Source organism: Tursiops truncatus, chromosome 20 (assembly GCF_011762595.2).
Source record: "Tursiops truncatus isolate mTurTru1 chromosome 20, mTurTru1.mat.Y, whole genome shotgun sequence".
Taxonomy (NCBI): Eukaryota; Metazoa; Chordata; class Mammalia; order Artiodactyla; family Delphinidae; genus Tursiops; species Tursiops truncatus.
Window position 1 is genome coordinate 55,968,978 of NC_047053.1, and position 22,264 is coordinate 55,991,241.

General features: G+C 42.4%; 1 protein-coding gene across 3 annotated transcripts in view; it reads right to left on the bottom strand.

The window, feature by feature from the left end:
- Positions 1 to 7,860: 7,860 nt before the first annotated feature.
- MAP2K6 (mitogen-activated protein kinase kinase 6) overlaps positions 7,861 to 22,264 on the bottom strand; it is a 135,838-nt gene continuing 121,434 nt past the window's right edge. Inside the window, exons 12-13 of one of the 3 annotated variants that reach the window (XM_033847291.2) lie at positions 20,025 to 20,140; positions 7,861 to 13,220 (exon numbers count right to left, since the gene is read on the bottom strand). In XM_033847291.2, coding sequence (XP_033703182.1) covers positions 20,063 to 20,140 — 78 coding nt within the window. In that variant the 3' untranslated portion in view covers positions 7,861 to 13,220; positions 20,025 to 20,062. Of the gene's footprint in view, positions 13,221 to 17,238; positions 18,974 to 19,326; positions 20,141 to 22,264 lie in introns of those variants that run through there. The other 2 variants (XM_033847290.2, XM_033847289.2) reach the window with 2 other exon arrangements.

The window sequence follows — 22,264 nt, forward strand, 5'->3', positions numbered from 1 at the left end:
GTCCACCCCCCACACACCTAGTAAAAGTTTGGTGTCACTTCGCTCTGAATGAGCTCTCTATTCACATGCAAAAGATGTTAACTTTACATTCCCATAACTTACTCTGATCACCAGAGAGACCTTCGTTCACTGCATGTCACACTACATGTGACACAGGAGGTTGTTTCCATGTCCGTCAGGGAGGGCTGTGTGTTTGGGGAGGCTGAGCCCCACCTCCACCCTCTCCTGTCCCAGATCTGTCAATCTGATGTTAGAAAAAGACAGGCACCGTCACAGGTTAAAGGAGCCAAAGGGGTATTTACCCAGCCTCGAAGCATGATTGCATTTCTGAACGGCGGTAGAATTTGTCTTTGCCACGGCCCTTAAAGAATGCATTTCTTTCTTTCTGTCCTTTGAATCAGGGAATAAAAGTAGTTTATATGCTCTACAGCCACTGGTCTCAACAGATGGGCCTGGTTTTTCATGTTCCATCTGAATGGCACAGAGTTGCCTACTAACAAACCCCGAGTTCCAAAGGGTAAGCCCACCTTGCAAGGCAACGGGCCCCGCCTTAGACGTTTCTTAAGGAGTTCCTGAAAGTGAAGGACAAATGATCTGCGATCTCTTCCTCCCAAGCACCTTGACCTCACTTTACACAGGGTGGGTGTGGGATCGTTCAGCCTCTCCAGCTGGGGAAATGGAAGTTTTGCCAGAGCTTCAGGCTCTTATGACGGTGGGTTCTGGTTCCCGGTCCCCATTCTCCTACGTTTTCCTAGCTGGATCCACCAGTCCTTTCTACCTGAAGGTTCAGTCCCAGCCTCCCAGTCGTAAGAGCAGAATAACTGGGTGGCTGGCCTCTTTTGCGTTTGGCTTCTCTGCACTCCTTCACGCTGGGGAGTTGAGTTACAGCCCCACTCCCAGACGCGGTGACGCTGTCATAGTAATCGCAGAGTTACTGGGTTGCCCACAGTCTCCTGCACTGCATCCTTACATGGGATCAAGCACACAGGGACAAGTTCAGTTCTCCTGGCTTGCCTGCCATTCTCCTCTGTCTCTCTTCGATTGGTCCCCCGACCTAGGTTTCTATTGACACTCCCTTTCCTCAGTCCTGAGATCCAAATCTCTAGTCTACCTGATTCCACTCTAACAAAACAAGGCAGCACCTTAAAGCCAGTCCAACCGCTAAAGTCCCGGTGATCGCCGCCCCCCCCTCCCCCCGCCCACTGGCATAACATCTGCCCACCTGACTCCCCGCATCCCACCCCTGCAGTTTGACTGGCCAGGCCAGTCCTGGATCTTCTGGAGTTTAGTCTGCAACTCTTTCCTCTGCCTTCCCGGGATCACACAGGGTTCCAAGGTCCTGGTTAACCCAGCTCCCCAGATTGGACCATTTAAAACTCTGGTTTCCTTGGCAACAATGGAAAGACCGAAAAATTACTCTCAGGGTCAAAAAAGTTAGAACCCATTTTCTTTGTTTTAATGCAAATCTAAATGGTACACGATAGAGACCAGCCCCTTCTGGAGGGAGTCTGATGTCTAGCGCCTCCACATGGCTGTGTAAACGAGGTCCTGAACTTGTCCTCAGCAGGTCACTGAACTTGCTGGTCTCTGTTGGTTTGAAACCTCAGGAGCTTTGGGGTGGAATCTGAAACAGGGCCTCAAACACAGACGGCAAGGAGAGACGGAAGAAAGAGGGCAGCCCCTCCAGATTGGGAGGTGGCAGGTTTAGGAAGAAGGGAACTTACATACGAGGCTTGTCTTGGGCACAGAGAGACCAGGAGACCTCTGCACCCGCCTGCCTGCCAGAATCTTAAAAGCTTATGCAGAGGCCTTGATGGGGTTCAGTCCCATATTGAGTCCTGATGGTGTCAACATCATGTTCTCTCTCAGGGCTGCATCCTTGAAAATGGTTCCCATGGTGGGAACCCTGTGAGGGTGTACATTCCAGGGATGGGGGAGGGGTGAGGAGCCTTTGTTCTCCTGGGTCCAGCTCAAGGGTCACCCCATGGTCACACCCTCTCAATGACCTCATCCAACACCATTGCTCCACTTGTAAGGTGGGAGCGCCCACGGTGCACACCTGCCTGACCTCTTGTAAGGATTTAATGAAATAATGCTATGTCATAATGTTATTGTCGTTTCAGATATGTTTCTTTTTAAAGCAAAATGTTAAGCTTTCTTATGCACATTTTCAATGTATCAAAATTACATAGAGCTGTGTCATGTATTGAAATTTTACTCCAGACACTTCTCACTCTGCATGGTGCTGTGTTAACTCACATGCATGCATGTGGGAACCAAGTCCTCACTTTGCATGGTTGCTTGACCACTGATGTCACCACAGCAAAACAAGGACTGTCTGTATACACCAGGTGCAGTGTTAGATAATTTATTTCATATCCTTACAATTCTCGCTCCCCCCTCCATAATGTTCTTACTGGTTTCCCTCTTTTTTGGTAGAGAACTAAGTCTTAGGATGTTTAGGAAATTTTCCTAGACCCCAAAGCTAGCAGTTAGTAGAGCTGAGATTCAAACCCAAGTCTAGATGGCATCAAAGACCACATGCTTCCCACTGATATATGTTTGGTGCTTTCTCTGAGAATAAAGTAGAATAACAATGTCTGCACAGATGGCCAACAGGCACATGAAAGCATGTTCAGCATTGCTAATTACTGGAGAAATGCAAATCAAAACTACAGTGAAGTATCACCTTACACTGGTCAGAATGGCTGTCATTAAAAAGTCTACAAATAATAAATACTGAAGAGGGTGTGAAGAAAAGGGAACCCTCCTGCACTGTTGCTGGCGATGTAAATCGGTGCAGCCACTATGGAGAACAGTATGAAGGTTCATTAAAAAACTAAGAAGAGACTTGCCATATGATCTAGCAATCCTACTCCTGGGCATATATCTGAAAAAGATGAAAACTAATTCGAAAAGACCCATGCACCCCAGTGTTCATAGCAGCACTATTCACAATAGCCAAGATATGGAAGCAACCTAAATGTCCATTGACAGATGAATGGACAAAGAAGATATGCTGTATACCATATACCAATGGTATATACCAATGGAATATTACTCAGCCATAAAAAAAAGAATAAAATAATGCAGCAACATGGATGAACCTAGAGATTATCACACAAAGTGAAGTGAGACAGAGAAAGACAAATATCATATGATATCACTTATATGTGGAATCTAAAAAATGATACAAGTGAATTTATTTGCAAAATAGACTCACAGACTTAGAAAATAAACTTATGGTTACCAAAGGGGAAAGAGGGGAAAAGAGATAAATTAGGAGTTTGGGATTAGCAGATATACATTACCGTGTATAAAATAGATAAACAGGGCTTCCCTGGTGGCGCCGTGGTTGAGAGTCCGCCTGCCGATGCAGGGGACACGGGTTCGTGCCCCGGTCCGGGAAGATCCCACATACCGTGGAGTGGCTAGGCCCGTGAGCCATGGCCGCTGAGCCTGCACGTACGGAGCCTGTGCTCTGCAACAGGAGAGGCCACAACAGTGATAGGCCCGCGTACCACAAAAAAAAAAAAAAAAAGATAAACAACGAGGACCTACTGTATAGCACAGGGAATTATATTCAATATCTTATAGTAATGTATAATAGAAAAGAATCCGGAAAAGAATATATATATATATATATATATATATATATATACACACATATATATACATATATATATATATAACTGAATCACTTTGCTTTACACCTGAAACTCACACAACATTGTAAGTCAACTATACTTCAATTTAAAAAAACAAAATACGTATGATTTTTAAGGTCTTGACCCACATGGAATGCTTTCTCAAGTATTGGATAAACTGCAAAGAACTTTTTATTTAAAATTATTTCTATGTTTTCAGTATTTAAAGCATATTCCAGCAATCTATACTATTTTATTATCTGTAGCCTTTTTTCCTGATATATCTTATTTCAATCTTAATGAATACCTTGAAAATTTCTTTCAATATATGTTGGATTTGCCATTTCAAATGTGGTTATGTCACTGTTTTAATCTCGCAAAGCAAGGTTTGCAGAAGTAAAAATGCTGGTTTTCTCACTGATGTGAGGAGGTGAGCAAAGTTTTTAATCTGAGATACAAACTGAAAAATGTGAACATTTGTTTGTGACAAAATGAGATTTGGCTTCAGTGTCTGAACTCCTGCATGTTCAGCCAACACAAGCCAAGAATTATCGCGATGCATTGGGTTAGATGGTCTAAAATACCCGCATTTCTGTTCAGTTATATTTGTTGAAAAAGGATGTGATCAGAGGATGACATTAAGAAAAACTTATTGAGTGACGATGCGGCAGTCACTGGACTAAGTGCTTTACAGGCTACGTTTCACTTAATTCTCACAAGCACTCTCTAAAGTAGGCCTTATTATTATTTCCGTTTTAAGAAGGAGTAAACTGAAGGACAGAGAGCTGAGGACATGTGTCCTAGGTCACACAGCGAGTAAGAGATGGAGACAACCTGGCTCTAGCCTGGGGACATTCTCCTTGTTTCCACCAACTCAAAGCTTATCTCATGCTCAGTTGCTTCACACTTTCTTTCACTATTTTAAAATAATTCTTCACCCATTTTATGAGCATGATCAAGTCGTACTTCAACTCAGATTATCCTGCAGAAGTATGTCGTGAATCATAGATATTTTTGCACACATAATTTTCAGATAAGCGAAATTAAAACTCACGGGCTCCTTGATTTTCGAGAAATTGCTTACATGCATGAACAGAATTCATGTTCTTTGCTATCGGCAAACAGACGTTGCCACTTGCCCTGCATTTGTGGCTTGAAACAGACCTCGTCTATTCTTTTTTTTTTTTTTTTGCAGTACGCGGGCCTCTCACTGCCGTGGCCTCTCCCGTTGCGGAGCACAGGCTCCGGACGCACAGGCTCAGCGGCCATGGCTCACGGGCCCAGCCACTCCACGGCACGTGGGATCCTCCTGGACCGGGGCACGAACCCGTGTCCCCTGCATCGGCAGGTGGACTCTCAACTACTGCGCCACCAGGGAAGCTCCTATTCTTGTTTATAGTTTAGGGAATCTGGCAAATTGGTATTTTTGTTGATTCCAGTGAATGAGTCAGGGAGAGGAGAGCCTATCCAAAGATCACTATCTGACTAGCGAGACCGATCTAGCCCTTTTACAGTGAAAGTTGTGAATTGTTCAGAGGTTATCAAAATCACGCAATGTCACTGGCTGCCAGATTGGAGGAGTCAAGAGAGATGGCATGTTCTCAGTAAGCAGTTCTGCAGCTGTTGAAAAGGTCAAGTGGTTTTAGCAAGTTCTTGTCTACGGACAGCTCTTTGCCTCCCAGGCCACAGGCTCACTCTAGAATGTAGTAAAATGAACTGCCCTGAGCTCAGCTGACTAAGGCGAGTAGCATGAAGTGCTGACTCCACCTCCCTTGGGACACAGAGAGCCACCACTTACCAAAGAAATTTCTGGATACACTGTCAGTGCAGAGAAACCCACGGTGAGGTGCATGAAGGCCCAGATAATACCAGAAAGTCACTGAATTTGGAAACTTGGAAGCAATTTCTTTCAGGTCATTCTCTAAACTTCATGGTCACCACCTCCTTCACTGTGAAGCCTGCACAACGCTCTGCATACCTAAAGCAGCATCCCGTTTGGAATCGATAAAACCCTGTTCGTCTATAACTGGTATAAAGGCGTTCAAGCTTAAGGGTTATTTTTCCCCTTCACGATACTTCCTTTCAATAATCCTGCAATGAAAAAAAAAGGGAGGGGAGTGGAGCTGTATTTAACCAAACATCAGAGTGCTGATATATTTAAATACACTTTCACACATATATTCCTCCATCCAATAGAGATATTCTACTTTATAAATCTGAGGCATCTTTTGTCTGTAACATAGGGTAAATGTTGAAAGCATTGCAACAGGATTTGAGGTCTGACAACTGAAACTTCAGAATTGGATGAGCTGGATAGACCGAGACTCCTTCTCAAGCTACAACGTGAATATGAATCACTTGGGGATAGTATTGCCCTCCAGGTTCTTCCGTGGCTGTCAACAAGCTCCCAGACGATGGCATTGAAGAGCAAGGTCCCAGGAGGCAAATTCTAGGGTAGGGCAGAGCTTCTCCAGACTAGCATGGCCACCTCACGTCTGAAAAGGGATTCCAGAGCTAATGCCCATTGGGTGAGTGAGGATTGGTTTTGCTTGTAGAGTTCTAGCTCTGACTTCATGAAGAGTGCCCACCAGACCAACTGGAAAGTCTGCTCTTGCCTTTTCCTGGCATTGTATAATCATTATACCAAAACTGCAAAAAGGTTGTGTGTTTTTTTTAAGCAACCTTTTGCTTCTTAGATGCAGATTCTGGTTCCGTGTCCTTACACTCTGTCCTTTTTCTTTAAGTTCTTCACGCTGCTACCTTCCTCTGTGGATATTCATGAAAGAGATTTCTTACACTCCAGCTTATTTCTTGAATGACCACCAGGACACCATTGTGTGAGCAGAGGCCCCAGCACTAGACGTTTCTGATTTGGGTTTATTGCCCGACAAGTCTGATCTCTTAGTTTAAGGCTGGACCTTAAACTAAGGGATGAGAGAGGTGAGCACCAGAATAATGGAAGGAGACAGCTGTGTTGAGGCAAAGTGAAACCTTTGTTGATATTCAGCACTAGGGAAAGTGTTTGAGGCCCTTCAGCTCTTTACAACTTTCCCAAAACAATCAGAAAGAAAGAAAGAAGCCTTATCCCCATCAAAAGAAACACATTTTAACTATCTGATATGTTAAGGTATGAAAATATGGAATGGCTGTAAATTCCTGTGGAAAATGGAGAAATGGGTAAAATAACTTTCATATATGATGCCTGAGAATCTTGTGTGTGTTCATGCTGTTCCCCTTCACACACCTCCACCCCTTAGAGGAACTTAAAATTCCTAAAGCCAAGGAAGGCCCATCACCTAAGAAAGATGATGGACTGCAGCAATCTAAATACACTCCAGGGGGAGAAGGCCTTCACAATCAGCACAAGAGAGTGTGTTGTCATTGGAAAGTCATTTGAATGATGTCGGCAGAAGTAAGGTGAGCCCTCCACTTGGTATTCCAGCAGCCTGTAGAAGGGATGTAAATCTGAGGTGAAATCCTAGGGACTTCTAAAAGAGTCAACTCCTGATTCAGCAACGCCAACTTGTTTAAGCAACAAGCAAGAGAGAGGTGAGTGTGTGCCTCCGGATGCAATTGGTGATCCGCTCAAACTGTTAACATTAAGATCTAGCAATTCTTCTCTAAACTGGAGTAATGTGGATACAAGTCAATTAGGTCTAGCCACTCGGTTTACAGGAGAAATCAGAGAACTCTGCAGACCCATCCCTGTTTACCTGTAATGTAATAACATGTTCTTTCCCAGAACATCTACATTACAGGCAGCGGCACTACCCAGAGGTGGAAGACAAAATTCCTAATATTACATGCATTACGTATAGGACCAGGAAAAACTCAAATAACTAGATGGGCTATTGTTCACCATTGTTCAGTGTCAGGAACACATGGAAGCCAGAAAGTCTTGGTCTTCATCTTTTCATTTCAGCCATCTGGACTCATCCCCACCACAAGCCATCTGATTTTAATAATGAAATAATGGCCTTCACTTCTAACCTAGGAATATCGAGTCTGAAGTTCCCTGCAGATGAAATGGCTTTCTAATGAGTCTTCAAGACTGTGATGCTGTTGTTTTGTTATGTTTTGTTCCATATGTTTTGGAAGTGGGGTAGTATGGATGAGAGAACAAGAGAATATAGAGTTCCAGCAAAGCTTTTACCTGCAGGGCATTTACACATAAAAGCAGCATTTCTGGAACAAAGGATTTCCACAAACAACCCAATTAATATAGATTCACTGCCCTTTTTGAAATGTCTTTTATTGGTTGTACATTTTCCTGTGAGATCAACACACCCTTTCTTTTGAGGACACCTGGCTCCTGCAGACTTAGTTCTTTGTCCTAGCCATGAACACAGGGCAAGCACTTTGACGGAAAGAGGTGGCGGGCTGTCATTTGACATTGTCACTATCTTCTCCATCTTCATCACGTTATCGAGTCAGTTCATAGATTGACCTGACATGGAAAACAACACCCCTGGAGTGAAGCCTTACACACACGAGCACAAACATCCGGAGACCAGATACAGTGTCTGCAGCCCGTTCTCAGCAGCAGTAGGAAACCGAAGACTATCCTGAGATAGGAAATCAGTGTCAGCTCTTCATCCACAGAGGAGTCCAAGTGTGACCTAATCTCCCGATTTCATTTTCCTTTGAAAATTCTGAGTTTCCTTGAGGTGGTGGGAGGGAGGCCAGAGCGGTTGCCGTACAAGCCACGTAATAATCACATGGTTCGACACCTCAGCCATTTCCTTCGTCAAAAACACAGATTCAAAGAACTGTTCCGCGGCACATCAGAACCTTGTTCTTCGTTTCCTGTGCTCTCAGATCAGAAAGGGTGGGGGGGGATTATAAAGTTATGCTTTGTGCATGATAGTCTGATTGGAAATTTCACCACTGAATGACCTATGTCAGAGAAAATTACTCCCACCTCTGGCAATTATTATAACTCCTTGTTTACTGACCGCTAGAGGCCAACCATCCAGGCTATGAAGTATGCCCACCAATGGTATTTACATGAAAAGATGAATTTCTCAAGAATAAGGACCTAGGACAGGTGGCTTCTCCCAATATTAAAAACAACCGTGACCTCTTTAAAGCCACTTTATCCCTCAATCCAGGATATTTCTGGTAACTCTATTAAAACTTAACCTACGTCAACGCTAATACTTGCATCTACCTCAAGTCCTGCGCATTAGCTTCCAGGAACAAACTTTTTGGCCAGCCCGGTATTTCCTTGGTTTCGAGATTTTGAGATAACATCACCAATTACAATAAGCGGTAGTTTAAATGAAAACAACAACAGCAGTGCACACAACCTGGGTAACAGGAAAGCTAAGCTAAAATGAAAATGCCTGTCCCACCCCCGCCAAAGCTAACACGGGAAAGACAACAAAAGGTACACGTCCCCTCAAAACAGGTCTTTTTAAATACAATACTGAAGCTTTGGCTGGAAGTTATCGATTGATATTCATAATTCCCCTTTCCCTATACAATGGTTAGGAAGGTTGTGCCCTTAAGGGAGCTGCCGCACACATTTCCATGTAGAAAAACACACACAGAGTTAAGGATAGACCCCCAAGTTCTTCTTTCCTTTTTCAGCTCACAAGCAAAAAGTCCCCAAGGCCAAAACATAGATGTAACATGCACCTCAAAGGCATGGAAACATTCTACCCACAGTCTTCAGAGGTCTTTACTGGATAAACTCACAATGAATTGCATGCTTTACAGCCCAGCCCACCTCAGCCATAAAGAAAAGATACGGCAATCCACAAAGAAGAGATGAGTTTCACCAGGAAAGGTAGCAAGCAGTGTGCTCTACATGGCAGGAAAGACGAGGGAATCCACAGAATGGGAGTCAGGCTTCTATTTCACACTCTCCAGAGACACAGAGCCAGAGCCGGGTTTCGAAACCTCTCCGATCTCCTTTCAGAATATATCAGGTTCCAGGACGAGATAGCAGGGCCTCCTAATAATCAGCATCTAGAATTACTTCCTTCTAGCATCAAGGGATTGTAAAGACCAGGCATGTTTCCACTTGCCCAACAGCTGTCTTTACAATAAACATGGCTTAAAACCAAAGTTGGGGTGCAACACAGGAAAACAATCAATCATATATACAAATAAAAAAGGCCTCTCATAAAATTCACACAAGGTAAGAAAAGGTGGGGTTTTTTTTTTTCCATACAAAGACCAGATTAATAAATGAAAGCAGCATTTTCAGCAGTAAAACTGAGGCACAAAGGAATCTGGGGAACCCCATTTATCAAACTAAAGTTCTTGTAAAGTTCAGTTCCATATAGTAGGTATATATCTAGCATCTCATCAATATTTTCACAAAATATATAGAAAAATGTTCATGTATTTAAATAAACAATTTGAACTATTGATATACCCCAACCCCTCTTTCAGCTTTAAATGACCCCACGTGATGATTCCGTAGTGTAGGAAATATGTCCCAATTGTGGAAGTTAATTACAGAAGGGAAACATTTTTCCTCTAAAAATACCTATTTTATTAAAACATCACTTCATCATTCCAGTTCATAGAGAAAAATCACTCCACTCAGAAAATAAATTTGAGACTAGAGAATAAAACAAACACATGGATAAGGTGACGGATAAATTGTCTGAATTTTCTTAATCGAGCCTCCTCGGGTGGCTTTCGCACACAGATTGGCTGCAAACGTGACAAATTGTTGCCACATGTAACTTTTTGACACAAATAGTTGTTCTGAAATGGCTGCTTTGGAACCCCAGCTGTTAAATTTGGTTTGATGGCAAAGGTACCACTGTCAAAATTCACCGCAGATTTTTGATGAGTGTGCAGAAGGCACCTGATACGATCCGTTTGATGTCTGAATGTTCCCTTGCGTTCCATCCACGACAGATACACTGTCTCAGTTTCCAGCTCCCACGGGCCACCCTGGGACCCACTCCTGTTCTCCACCTGCAGCCTTTGTAAAACCCAGCAGCGGTGACCTTCAGCTTGAGCCTCAGAACTCACCCTTCTCCGTGCTAACACTGTCCAAAGAGCTTCATTTTTTTCCTGTGTGTCAATGAACAAAAATGACAGTTCCCGCCTCTGCAAATGTAGAAATTTAGAAATTCCACTGCCCATCAACATCCCAGTGACAACACTTCCTTGCCACTGAGATCAGGTTACCCTCAGCCACTTTACAGTAGTAACCAACTTAAGGATCTGTAGGCACGGCCGTCACAGGTCAATGTCTACGCTTTCTTTCAAATGATTCATGCTTGAAAATGAACATACATGACCCTCTCTTGCCCTTCTGCTTCCAAGTCCTGTTAGCATACTCCAGACAGCAAACATCAGGGACGCACAGATATTGTTGAAGACACAGCTCCCAGGTTCTTGGGCTATTTGTGGTCCTCGATGGGTCATTTCATCCTAGGTTCCCAAGGCTTTAATAGCCACAGAGACTTCCAGTTAAAGGGAACAATATTGATAGCCAAATATTTTGATTGGAGTTTGACAGGGGTTTCAGATAGGCAAGGTTGACCTTTATCACACTCTCTTCCCTCCCCCTTCGACGAGACCCCTCCCCCCCCAGAAGCACCAGTGAATATAGTCTGGAAACAACTTCTGTGCCCTTAACTCTTACCTTCCCGAGAATTGAACATACAGTAGGCCACTTGAGATCAGAAGAAAAGAAAATAGAACAACCACTTCTTCGACACTGCTTCTGAAAATTCAAACTAGCTTTTTTTTTTTTTAATTATAAATTCTAGCTCTTCTGGTGAAGACCTGTAGTGTATTTCTATGAACATTCACAGTTCTCTGCATTGTGAAAAAAGTATGCTCATCAGATAACCTTTGGTGTCCACCTTTCTTAAAAATGTTTGCCCCCGGAACTAAACGTTAGGAGGCTTGGTTTTGTGTTCATTTTTCTTTACCCAGAAGGCAGCCGATAGACGGGTTGCATACTCTCAAAATGCTTTATCACCCCTCTAATCATGTACCTTCTTTTCTGGGCGCCATCAGTTTAAATGGTCTCTGTAGAATCAGTAACACTAGGGAAACAAGAGAAAATTCTCTGATATCCAAATCTATGCCACTTTCTGAATCCTCTTATAGTTCAATATTTTGAAGAAAAAAAATAATAATAAAGGCTTGGCTTTTTCATAGATTTTCCCATAGGAGATCATCTTTATAGTATTACTGAAAATAAATTAAGGGATATATCTGTCTGCTTCTCTTATCAGCTTGCTCTTCCATGGGGTGCCAGCCCTTTGCATTTATCTTTTCTTCGAGGCCCCAAGCACAATTTCACATCACTGTTTAGCCTGAAACTACGAAGTCCGATGACAATCCCCTAGGGCAGTGGCTTGACTTGCTCTATTGAAATAGCTTGCAGGCTCCAACACAAACACTGGTAGTGACCAAATGATGCTAATTGTTCATTCCTGGCCACAGTAGAATGTGACTTTGGAGGAAGACGTAGCCAACCCAGCTGCTCTTCTTTAAAGGCCAAATGGAAGTTTTATTATAAGATCTTAATATTGTGAATGAGAGCTTTGCTACAAGTTCTCTTAGCTGTCCCTCACCATTTCACGATCTGAGAACAATAGAGTCCACGTAGGCAAGACCAATGCAAAACTGCTGATTCTGACTTTTGATATATGAAAATGGTTGGATCACTTCCTTTCCACAGAAGTGTTAAGTCAACCCAGTTCATCTGTAACCGGCAGAGGAATAGCAAGCAAATGCACTCAAGAAAAACAGAAAAGACCCTGATGGCCTGGCCAAAGCCACAAACCCTGGGGTTTACTTAGGAAGTTCTGTTTTGTTTTGTTTTTTCCTATATTAAGACACAAGTAAGTGCCTACACTGCCCCGTGCTTTCCCTGAACTCAGTCTCCAAGTCATAAGAGCATTAGCCTCATTCCTCGAAAGAGACCTTGAAACCCAGAAATGCAAAAGTGTAACCTGGGCAAAACTCACGTGTGTCAGGATTAAGTGTCCACAGAGACATATGTCCATACTGACAACTGTAAGAAAGAAATACAATGCAAATCTCCCAAAATCTAACTGTAAACTCCCAAGAATGAAGGGCTTGATATCCTAGTTCAAATGACAAATAAAAGTGATGTCAAGATACTGACAGTCCAAGGGAACAAGGCTGGATATTTTTAAATTCTGTTAACACATGTTTGTGTTATGAGGTGCTATCGGCTTCTTTTTAAAGAAAAGAATCCCTATCACAAAGTCCTTGACCTTGCTTTATGTTTTTTCTGAGGCCCAGTTCTCTTCCCTCAGTTCTCTTCCCTCAGATACAAAAAAGGCTTTTAGAGAAATGTCGCTTGCAATAGGAGTTTGGGTCAGGAACTGAAAAGAATAAACCCCAGGTGAAGTCTTGATTCCAAATGGCTCCATTAGAAAACCTGCAATGGTAGAATGATATTTGTAGAGCTGTAAACACAGACTCTCTAAACCTCAGAAAAATGACACATCTTCTTTGCAGAAACCAGGAACAGGTGGTGAGTGATGTATTTGGTGGCAATATGCTTCCCCCAGAAGGGTAGTTTCACTTTGAAGGCTCAGGAATTCAGGTTTTATTTCCCTAGGTGAAGAGAAAACATTCTTTTAGGTAAATTGCCAGAGCAAATACTTAAATATGCTCCCATGAGGAGTTTCCGGGTATCATTTTAACTGTACTTTATGTTTGCCCGATGGTGTAGCAGGAAAAAAAAAAAAGTTCCTGAATAGTAAAGAGACTGTAGCTTTAAGGAAGATGTGTTGTCCTGGAAGAAGAAAATAGAGACAGCTTAGGTAACTGGCAGACTGTTATTTGTATAGCATTCTGTACAGCAAAGAGGATAATTACTGACAGAAGCAAAGCAAATTGTACAGTTGTTACAGTCCCATGGAGAAAACAGAGCTTTCACCGAGGGCTGTGGAGCCCAGAGATTCAAGCAAGGCTGGCAACCCAAGACAGTCACATCAGAAAGGAGGCATCCAGCATAGACCCCTTGAAAAAGGAGGAAGGTAAAGCGGACTCCTCTCTCCAAGCCCAGGGACAGCACTCAAGGGGTAGGTCTGCGTCTCCTATGGCGCTAAGTCTACCTGAGAACAAGTATTTTGACCCCAAACTATTCTTTATCACTCTCTTCAAAGACAGCCGAACAGATGAGGTGGATGAATTGGAAGATTTTAAGAATTCTATCTACCTTCTACTTCTGAGGTTAAAGTGGCCTCCCAGCTTCTCAAATCCTGATGCAGTTCAGGAAGAAGGAAAACCGGATGATTTGTGTCTGGGTTCATGATTCTCCTTGCACATGAATCACACCACAAAGAGAAACAAAATGCAAAGCTAAGAGACAAGAATGCAGTGAATGTCTGGGAGAAGTGTGCCTTTATTTCCATGTTACGAAGTAAGTTATTGCATAGAAATGCAAAAGGTGGATACTCAACTTAATCTGAAGAAAATTGTCCCATTGGCTTCCAGAGCAGAATACTTACCTGAGGAAATTAAGAGGCAATTTTCATGGGATTGAACAGTCCCCATCTTTTCAGAATTCATTTTCCTATGTCCACCTTCCTAATCTGCCTCAACAGCAGTTGAGCTAAATACTAAATGGAAGAACTCTATACGTAGAATTAATCAATTGCAGTTTTGTATTTGATGGTCTAGAACAGGTTATGGAAAACCATGGCCTGGCCCATTGCCTGATTTTGTAAATAAAGTTTTATTGGAACACAGCACTGTGCTCAGCCATTTACATATTGTTTATGGATGCTTTCACTCTCTGACAGCAGACTTGAATCGTTGCAGCAGAGACTGCATGGCACACAAATCCAGAAATATTTACTATCTGGCCCTTTATACAGAAAAAGTTTGCCAACCCCTGGTCTGGGGTGTCAAAGTCCACATTCTACAGAGCCAGAAGTTATTGATCATATGGGATTGTACTCTACTCCCCTCTCCCACAACGAAAAATGTTTGCAAAACTATGTACAGTGTACATTTTCCTAGGGAAAAGGTCCTAGCTTTCAACAGAGTCTCAAAGCAATCCAGAGTACCCCACTTAAAGCCAAAGAAAACCAAAGAGTATCCTTAGCACATTAAACAGTGCTACACACACACACACACACACACACACCCACACCCACCCACACCCCCCCCCCTCCCCCCCAGATAAGAGGAACATGGACCTTCTACAGTAAAATACCTTTTGTCTATTCTATCAGGTTTGGTAACTTCCTCTTCCTAGATTTTACTCTGGCATTTTCCCATCTGAATATGTGAATCATCAGGGGTTGGATTGAAAACTGCACCTTTTACTTGCTAATAAAAATGGAAGATTCCTTTAAGCTAGGAAATCTCCCTTTAAATCACAGATAGACATTAAGAAGGCAAAATCCCCAGCACAGTAGAGGTTTAATTCATTTTACTAGATCTGACCACCAGCTCCAATGAATTTTATGAAAATAAGAATCCTCCTTCGAGGTCAGAGGGCGTTACATAGCTAAAAAAGCATTGGGGTTGGGAAATCAAGAAGTAGGTATCCACTGCACTTTCAGGCCAAAGATAAAGTGTTTTGTTCGACACCTTTGAGAGAAACAGCAGTTTCCCTGAGCAGAGCTGGTGAAGCCTCTTGGTCAACAAAAGCATTTTTAGAGTTAAACTGCAAAAACATTCGCCCCACTCTGCCTCCTTTGTGATTCTGTTTCAAAGACACTAAATCAACTGCATTAGCAGAAAACAGTACCTCTTTAGCCTCAAGGCTGACCTCCTGCAATGCTGGGGCAAAGGAATGTTTCACTTTCTAGACCATGACATCAGGGTCGCAGGGCTGACGAACAGCAAAGAAGGGTAGGGCCTCAATTAAAAACCTAATCAATGAGAGGCAAGCGGCAACAGTAATGAGACACAACAGTGAAGTCGCACAGAGGACTCAGTAACCAAGAGTTGCGTTTTCAGGGTCACGAACTGTAGACAGAGCAAAAAAAAACATACACCTGTGGTTCCCAAACTGTGTGCTGAGACACCCTGAGACTCCACAGAAAACTCCTAGGGACACAAGATATCATAACTTTTCAAGGGAACCACAGTGGCATCTGTAGGACATCCTGCAAACTACTACAATTAAGTTGTGTAGACCTCGTATGGGAGGATGTGCACAGGTTATACGCAAATATTATACCATTTTATAAAATGGACTTGAGCATCCATGGATTTTGGTACCCATGGGATGTCCTGGAACCAGTCCCCCAAGGGTACCAGGGACAACTGTGTAAGTCCTCCAACTTCGCTCTTTTACTTCAGAACTGTTTGAGCTATTAAGATCTTTTGTGCTTCTATATAAATTTTAGAATCAACTTGTCAATTTATATATTTTTAAAACCTGCTGGAATTTTTATTGAGAGTGCATTGATTCTATAAATCAATTTGGAAAGAACTGATATGAAAACAATATCTTCCAACGCAGGAACATAATATTTCGTTCCATTTATTCAGGTCTCCTTCATTTCTCTCTGAAACATTGTATAGTTTTCACTGTTCAGGTGTTGTGTCTATTTTGCTAAATCTGTCCCTAAGCATTTTGAGGTTTTTGATGCTCCTGTAAATGGTACTGTTTATTGTCATTTCAATTACCGACTTCTCCTTGCTAGTTTAATAAACTGTTTCAACATGAAGACAAAAAGTTTTGTGGACCTAACGACTTAATAAATGGAACTGTTAAGTATTTCTTTTGGCCTAGGGCACCGTGGAAAAAGTTACTAAGACAATCAATGGCACCCTGAACAGAGGATGTTTGGGAATCTCTGGCACATACATTTTTGGGTTAGGCTTGGAGGATATACAAGCACGGTAAAAGACAGACAGTTCTGAGCTGTACACACACATACTCATTTTCCATCTCAGACTGTGTAAGCACGAGAGAAGCAGCGTATGTAACCAATTTGTTCTGATTACATCAGTGCGACCAAACACAGACACTAGAAGAACGGACGGTTCTTCCACATTGGGGCTGATAGAAGTTGCCAGCTGGGAAACTGGGGGCTCTCTGATATTTTATCATGAAGTACACACATCTGTGTGATTTCCTTCTCCTTTAGTCACCACTGGGGAGGCTCTACACTTACTCCGGGGAGGTTGACTTTGCTTAAAAACGAGCACGTGCTTTTTTGAGAAATCTACATTTGAAATTATCTTCAGAGCCAACGCATGGTCTTCTAAAAGGACATTTCAAAGTTGTCAATGGTGAAACTCCAGCTCTGAGGGCAAATGTGACTTCTAGAAGTTGCCAAGCACAGCTTGGTGCTAAGTCTGATACACAAGGTGGGTAAAACAAAGAGGAAAATACCTGGTAAGGATTTTTGTAAAAACAAACAAACAACTAAGGAATAATTATAAAATGATGATTCTACATGTAACATGTATGGGGGAGGAAGTGGATTCTGAAGCCTTTTCTGAAAGAGAAGTGGCCAAGATATTTAGTAGCATTATTCACATAAAGAATCCTGAAAGTGTTTCCTCTGAAGGGCAATCCTTACTGATACACACACGTAAACGGCAATTGTCCTAAAAGTCATTCACATTACTTTTCTGGCATACCTCTGAAGCCAACAACATATAGAGAAATGGATATTTTTATCAACATAAAGACAATATATAATGTGGGTAATTATATCACACCAAATCAAATACATTTGTGGAAAGAAGAGCATGATCTCTTTTATAGAGATATATTGACTTTCTGATACACTGATAATTATAGGCAAGGCTAATATCCAGATGGTCCATGCTGGTAGCACATGAAATATTTTGAGTATCATCCCTGGACAGGGATTTCTTCTCTCTCTCTCTACACACACACACACACACACACACACACACACACGTATGTACAGGAGACTCCCAACTTACATCAACCTAAATATAGTTTATGCATCTCTATATTTATTTTAAAATTAGTTGTTTAGAACTTATAACACAGTTCTTAAAAAAATTCTAAACTTTAGACTTGTAAGGCTATCAGGCCATTCTACTTTAGTATGTAAGATACCTAATCACCATGTAGAACATCGTTTCTATGGGGAAAAGGTATCCCAAATTTCAAATCAGTATTCCGTCTCTCTCCCTAGGGGGTAGTAGACCATGCTGTCAACCCTGCTGCACATAAGAATCACAGTAGTGGCCTGTGAAAACTGCCTGCTCCCAGGTCCTACCCTGACCAGTTAAGTGAGACTCTCTGGGGCCTTGGCATTAACAGCGTTCACAAGCTCCCAGTGATGCCAGTGTGCACCAGGGTTGAGAACCGTTGACTAACTCCTCTCCCCGGGTGTACTTGTTTTGTGATTCCAGGCCCCGGGCTCACAGACTGGAGATGGGTACACATGAGACACACAGTTAGTTAAGAAAATTTCAAAGTAGAAATCACACTGAACGCGAGGTGAGAGTAATCTGACCCAGACCAGATAGGTGTCTTGCTTTACATATTTCAACAAAAACTGTCATGAAATGGCCTCAGATATTTTTCTGCTACTTTCTTTTCTCAGAAGATGAATGAGTACAGTTTTGATTTTTTTCTCTGGGTCTCAAAGAGAGAAACTTCCAGATTTAGAAAGAAGGGTAGGAAAGTGAATGGCAATAATAACTGGGATAATACCCTTTTTTCTGGCTGGAGAAAGATGAAGACCGGGGTAGCATCAAAGCAGATGAACTTGATGTTTATCAAACAGGTATGTCTTGGAACTGAAGATGAAGAAGTGTATGGACGAGCCATACCCTCTCTGGGCATGAGCTGGATGCCAAGAACAAGGGAAACATGCAAAGAGAGAAAAAGATATGATTGCCCCTCACAATCTAAAAGGGGAAAAAGCGGAGTATTCAAGGGAGCAGTCTTCTCTCCATATTTGTGAACTTGAGGCAAAGAAAGGAACAACAGAGTGTGTTCTTTTTTTCTTTTAATAAAAGTTCTCTGCCCTTGTGCTGCAAGAGTGGCTTTGTATTAACACAGTGTTTTCCTGGTGGTTCTCAGTCGTATTTTCCCTGTGGACCACTTCACTCTTGGACCTTTGAGGAACCTCAAGCCCCAGATCAGAGAACCCGTGGGTGTATCTGGCCATGAGAAAGAGCTTTTGTTGCCTCGTCCGCCTGTTAGGAATCCACCATGGAGCTGGCCTCCCACCGTGGAGCGATCCACTGCTGAAGAAGGACGTGCCTTGAACTCGGCCTGTGGAAATGTGGCCTCTACTTCCAGGAATTCATTCAGCCCTTCCCATTATCTTCTCACCTTATCAGAGAACGACTCACTGCCTTTAATTTTCTTCTACTGCAGCCCTTGCATTTATAGTAAGGCTTCTTCACTGAACAGAAAACAAAACCAAAAAAAAAAAAAGCAAGAGTACAGTAACAACAAAGGCAATCCTTGGGGCTTATACATCGTAGGAGGGGGAAAGGCAGAGGAAGGCACTGATTCTCTGTGTGGTATGACGTATTTCCCCTTAGGACTGACAAACGTCCTCCTTAGATGGTATTTATAGATATTAGACGTTATTTATAAGAGCCATTTGGCAGAATTTGTGACATCAAATACAAACATACACATGCGCGCGCACGTGTAGAAGGATAGACAGATGATAGAAAATCACATCACAAGTCACATTCCATTAATAGTGTAACACAAATGTCAAGAGAACCAAATCTGTGACTCTTTGAGCTGTGATAAAAGTGATTTTATGTTTTCCAAAGTTGGGAAAAGAGTATGACCAGGATACCTTGCCACTTCACCAGAAAATGTGGTTATTCCCCAGGATGGAGCAGAAATTTAGGAACACGGCAGCAGCCACAACAGCTGGGACAGATACTTCACAAGAGCTCCTGGTGGATACTTTTATAATACTCCTAAAGATGCACATTAAATAACTTCTTCTGGACCACAGACACGACTGAACTTAAAAAATGAAAAAGCCTATAAATACTGCCAACCCAATCTTGTCTTTTGTCTCTCCCTCCTTGCATAAAATGGAATCTTTTCAACCAAGCGCTTAAACATAAATATTAAAATAATAAGTGGGACAAACCACAGATCTACTTACAATTTCATCACCACTGTAGCACCTTTTTACCAGGGCCAATGCATTCATTTTGTAAAGAACAAGAGAAGTCTGAAAAGCCTAAGGACTCATATGATACATCATTAAATATTTAATCACCTTTTTTAAGTCCTAAGCCTTTATCATATTTCTTCCATCTAGACAGTTCATTCTATACTATAGATTCCAAGGCCCCCTTTGGAGGGGAAAAAAAAAAAAAGAAATGGGGAGAAAAAAACCTTCTGAGAGGCAGGATTAAATTATCTCAAAGATGAGTTTCTATTGGCGCTTTAGTGAACTTGCTTCACCCCATTAAACCCACCAGTCCACAGGAGGGTCAACTGATGGAGTCCGTTGTTTTTAGTCTCCAAGAATCGATTTTACAAAAGATGCCACATCTGTCGCTTTGGATTCGTGTAGGGTGAAAAATGGATGTTGCTGGTAGAGAAAAGAAAAATACCTGATATTAATATCTGTCACTGACAATGCATGAGATTACCAAGTTAACAGATCTGGCTAGTCAACAAATTAAGTACCCCTATCAGGGCTAAACTGGACTCTTCCTACCCCCTCCCAAACCAAGTACACATTTAGTGATGCAAACTTTCTTTTTTTAATTGGAGTCTAATTGCTTTACAATGTTGTGTTAGTTTCTGCTGTACAGTGAAGTGAATCAGCTCTATGTATACATATATCCCCTCCCTCTTGGACCTCCCCCCTCCCAATCCCACCCTTCTAGGGCATCACAGAGCACCGAGCTGAGCTCGCTGTGCTCTACAGCAGCTTCCCACTAGCTGTGTATTTTACACATGGTAGTGTATTCATGTCAAACCGAATCTCCCAGTTCATCCCGCCCTCCCCTGTGCAAACTTTTTAAAGATATTGCTTAGCTGCTGCTCCTCCCATTTTGGTATATATTTCCATGACAGTGTATCCACTGCTTTAAAATATACACATGTAACTAGCTATACACATCCATTCCTGGTAAAATACAAGGAATAGCAAAGATGGTCCAAGGCTCCGATTTACAAATAACCCTGTCCCTTACAAAGTAATTTCTAGACAGATACGGTAGTAAAATAATTAGAAATTTCAGAGGCTTATGTACATTCAGTTCTCAAGAAATGGGTGGCAGAGTGAGAAACCAGTTTTTAAAATACCAGGAGAGGCGGTTTGGACTGAGACAGCTAACAATGCTGCTTTTCAAGCCACATCTACAAGTGATACATATGTCTCTCCATGATGATTTGATCCATTTGGAAAATAATGTAGCCTGCCCGACTCGAGGTATGAGCAGAGAAAATGCAACTTGGAATTGAAAAACTGAAAAGCAAAAAATGGTCTCTATTCATGCAGCTCCGATTAAGTAAACTTTACACCAAGTCTTGTTCTTTGCTGGGGAAATAAGCACAGTCCAATACAGGAAGCCACACATTTCAAAACAATTCTGAAGGAAAAGAAGCCATTTGCTCTGCAGCAGGGCAGTCCTCCCCAAATTGCTCAATTTTGTTACAGGAAGTGCCTGGCCGTCACACTGGAACCTTACACCTCTAGTTAGAAGTAGACACATCAGCTCATGATCCACAGTTCTCCCAGTGGAAACAGAACAAACCGAACAAACCAAAAAGGACGGTTCCTTCAGGTAGCGCCTAGTGCCACATGCCCCCGAGCTAGGAGGGCCCTCTCCCTGATTGTCTGGGGGCATTGTTCTCAAGGACTAGTTGAACAGCTAAATATGAGCGTTTTTGCACGCAGACATGTAGATGACTCACTCGGCTTCCCCTGACTTTGAGGATTTTAGTTTACAACTTTCACGTTGCCTAGCTGTAGGTTTTCTAATTATATTTGTTTTAAACCTGACAGCAGAGGGCTGGATGAGTCAGCCCTGTGGGAAACTGAATGCCCACCCGTGGAAGTTTTAGAAAACAATGCAAATGGGAAAGGAACAAAGAAATAAAGCCCCAAAGAAGGTAGGTGGTCACCATTAAGTATCATGACTGAAAAAAAAAAAAAAAAAGGTTTTCTGCCTTTGCCCATCTGAAGATACAGGTTGGGTGCTGCTCCAGAGTTTCATATCCATGGGATTAACTGAAGCTCTAGGTGCTGGGCCCTTCCTCTTGAGCTCCTTGGATAAATAAATAGAAGCATTACTTTTGATTACTAACCGCTTACACAGCACACTTACCAAGTGTTACCATCATGCTTATTAGCTTTCCCACAGCATCTTGACACTTAGAGATCATTTTATGTCCTTTAAAGCTTTTTACTATCAAAACAGGACACGTCAAGCCTTGGATTGTCTCAGCGACTGCTTTCAATGCCTGCCAGTCCTGTCCTACCTCTGGTTCTGCTGGTGGTTCTTAGCTCAGTGTACGTAGCCCGGGTCTGTGATTGAATTCAATAACCTGACCTGGAGCCTTAAAAAATAAAAAATCCTCAGGCATCTTTCAGTTTATTCTCAGGCTGGGAAAATGCTGTGAGAGCCAGAGGGCAGGGGCAGGGGAAAGCAGGCGGGCATGCGAAAATGGAAAGTGTGGCTCGTCTTCTTGTGTGGGTTTTGAG